The sequence below is a fragment of the Orycteropus afer genome, unplaced genomic scaffold (assembly GCF_000298275.1).
Source record: "Orycteropus afer afer isolate SDZICR_OR568_19922 unplaced genomic scaffold, OryAfe1.0 scaffold00401, whole genome shotgun sequence".
Lineage (NCBI taxonomy): Eukaryota > Metazoa > Chordata > Mammalia > Tubulidentata > Orycteropodidae > Orycteropus > Orycteropus afer.
Window position 1 is genome coordinate 1,240,366 of NW_006921988.1, and position 2,379 is coordinate 1,242,744.

A 2,379-nucleotide genomic window follows, 5' to 3' on the forward strand; every position below is an offset into this window, starting at 1 on the left:
ATAAATATGTAAGTGTTCCTGCTGTCTGAAGAACAGCTAGGAGGCCGGTATGATGGGAACAAAGTGAGAAAAGGGAAGAGTAGTACGAGATGAGGTCAGAGCCATCAATAGGGAGCCCAATTGCATAGTGGATTAAAAATGTGTCAGGGGACTGCTATCAGTGACATGAAACAAAATGTACATGGACTGCTGAATGGAAAACTGATTTATTCTGTATGCTTTCACCCAATCACAATAAAGTTATTTAAAAAAAAAAAAAAAAACCTCAGGGGAGAGGCCTGGCCTGAAGGCATAAATTTAAGGATTATCAGTGAATAGATAATACTTAAAGTTATTAAGACTAGATGAGGTCTGGGAGAGACTGAGTACAAAAGGAGAAAAAGAAGAGGAGCAAAGATGGAGGCCTATGCCTTTCTAATATCAAACAGTAGGTGTGGAAATGAAGAAGAATCTGCAAGATCTGAGGAGGAGCAGTCCGAGAGGTCGACAGGAAAGCAGGTGATCAAAGTGCCCTGAAAACCAAAGGAAGACAGTGTTTCAGGATGATGGATGTCAAATGCGGCGAGAATGATAAGGCCTGAGATTTGACTATTAAGATTTGAGCAGTGTTGATTTAGTTGAGTGGGAGGTTCAAGCCTAACTAGAGTGGGTTCATGGGAAAAGAATTGGAGAAATTAGAGAAAGTGAGTACAGATAATTCTTCATTGGAGGTTTGCTATCAAAAGGAGCAGAGAATAAGGGTATTAGCTGGAGGAGAGCTGTAGGATCAGGAGAAGAGTTGTATATATATAAATTATAACATGGTAGCTCCAACAGAGAGAGGAAACTGATGATACAGATAAGTGTAAAATTGCCAGAGCAATGTCTTTGAGTGAGAACAAGAGGTTTAATGTACAAATAAAAGAGTTTCGGTAGGCTAAATTAAAATCCTGGTTCCACATTGACAGTTTCTGCAACTTGGGGACCAAGATTCTTAATCTCTCTGAGCTTAGGTTTTTTTACTTCTAAAGTGAAAACTACCTGAAATGATTGAACTACATAATGTCTCAGTCAAGCAGTACTATTTCATTAAAGTTCCAACTTATAATTTTCCTTAATACTCACTGGCAAGATAGGATATAAAAAGAATTTTAAATATCTGCCTTTTTCCAAAAGCAGAAAATCCATACCTAGCCATCTACTGAAATAAAAGTAATGCTACAGTTTTATTCTATAGGCATGTTAACTGATTAACATTTTAATACACAAAAGAGTACCTCTGAGGCCTGAGTCTATTCATAACAGTAAATTTCTAATTATCAATGTAAATACAACCATGGTACTGTGAGAACAGGCATTACCCATCCACTTAGGTCTCAATAGAAGTATCTCTGGTCTGTGTCTTTACCTGACACCCTACAGCTCTTATTGATTAGGATGATGTGGGTTAGAACGGGAAGTTGAAGGATATTTAATTCAACCAATCATAAAAAGATTGTGATCTCAATTACCTCTGAGGATAACTGTTACGTATGCTTTCTGTAATGCTTTCAAATTTCACATGTATGAGTCACTTATAATGTGAAATTAGAAATAAGAAATTCTCTTGTATCTTAAAAAAAGTAATGCTATAAAGCACACATTCACACCCAAAATGATCATTTTAATAATAGTAACTTGATAATAATATTTTTATTATAACTTGGTACTATTTCAGTTGTTCATGTTGCACATCTTTGGACTATATGTTTATAGAGAATGATTAGGCCTTCCTCCCTGATGTATTCTGTCTTAATTCGCTTTTGTACCCTCTATCTTACAGTTGAGAGTCATTCAAACAGTATATATTATACTGTGATGTTGATACATGACGTGCAGAAACACCAACAAGAAAGATTAACGAAACTTTAATTAAAAATGCTCAGGAAAAAAAAAAAAACAGAAAAGAAAGAAAAGGTGCTTTCTGTTATTAGAAGCATTCAAATAAAGCATAGATGGTCACCTACAAGCTCACGTACCTTAAGCCATGGGTGATTCAGTGCTTCATAAACAGTGATTCTTTCGGCGGGATCCAGCATCAGCATACGACGTACTAGGTCTTTGGCACTTTCAGAGATATGGCTCCACTGCCTTGGATTCAACTGAAGAGGAGGAAAGGAAAATTACATAGTTATCTTTGGTGAGAAGTTAGCATTCATCATTCATTATCCTCTACATCTATATTACTTTAAAGTAAATAAAATTCTCAGAATAAAGAACAGAAATCCGATTCCAAAGACTTGCTTTCAAAGGAAAAAGGAGAAATGTGATTTTTCCCCATTGTTATTATGTGAGAGGTTCTGCATCATTAATAGGTTCTTGTTGTTATGTACATTATAATATTTTAATAACTAAAGAATA

General features: G+C 35.5%; 1 protein-coding gene across 1 annotated transcript in view; it reads right to left on the reverse strand.

Moving 5' to 3' along the window:
• CASK (calcium/calmodulin dependent serine protein kinase) overlaps positions 1 to 2,379 on the reverse strand; it is a 631,366-nt gene that overhangs the window by 170,490 nt on the left and 458,497 nt on the right. Inside the window, exon 8 of the mRNA XM_042782642.1 lies at positions 1,998 to 2,120. Coding sequence (XP_042638576.1) covers positions 1,998 to 2,120 — 123 coding nt within the window. The remainder of the gene's footprint in view (positions 1 to 1,997; positions 2,121 to 2,379) is intronic.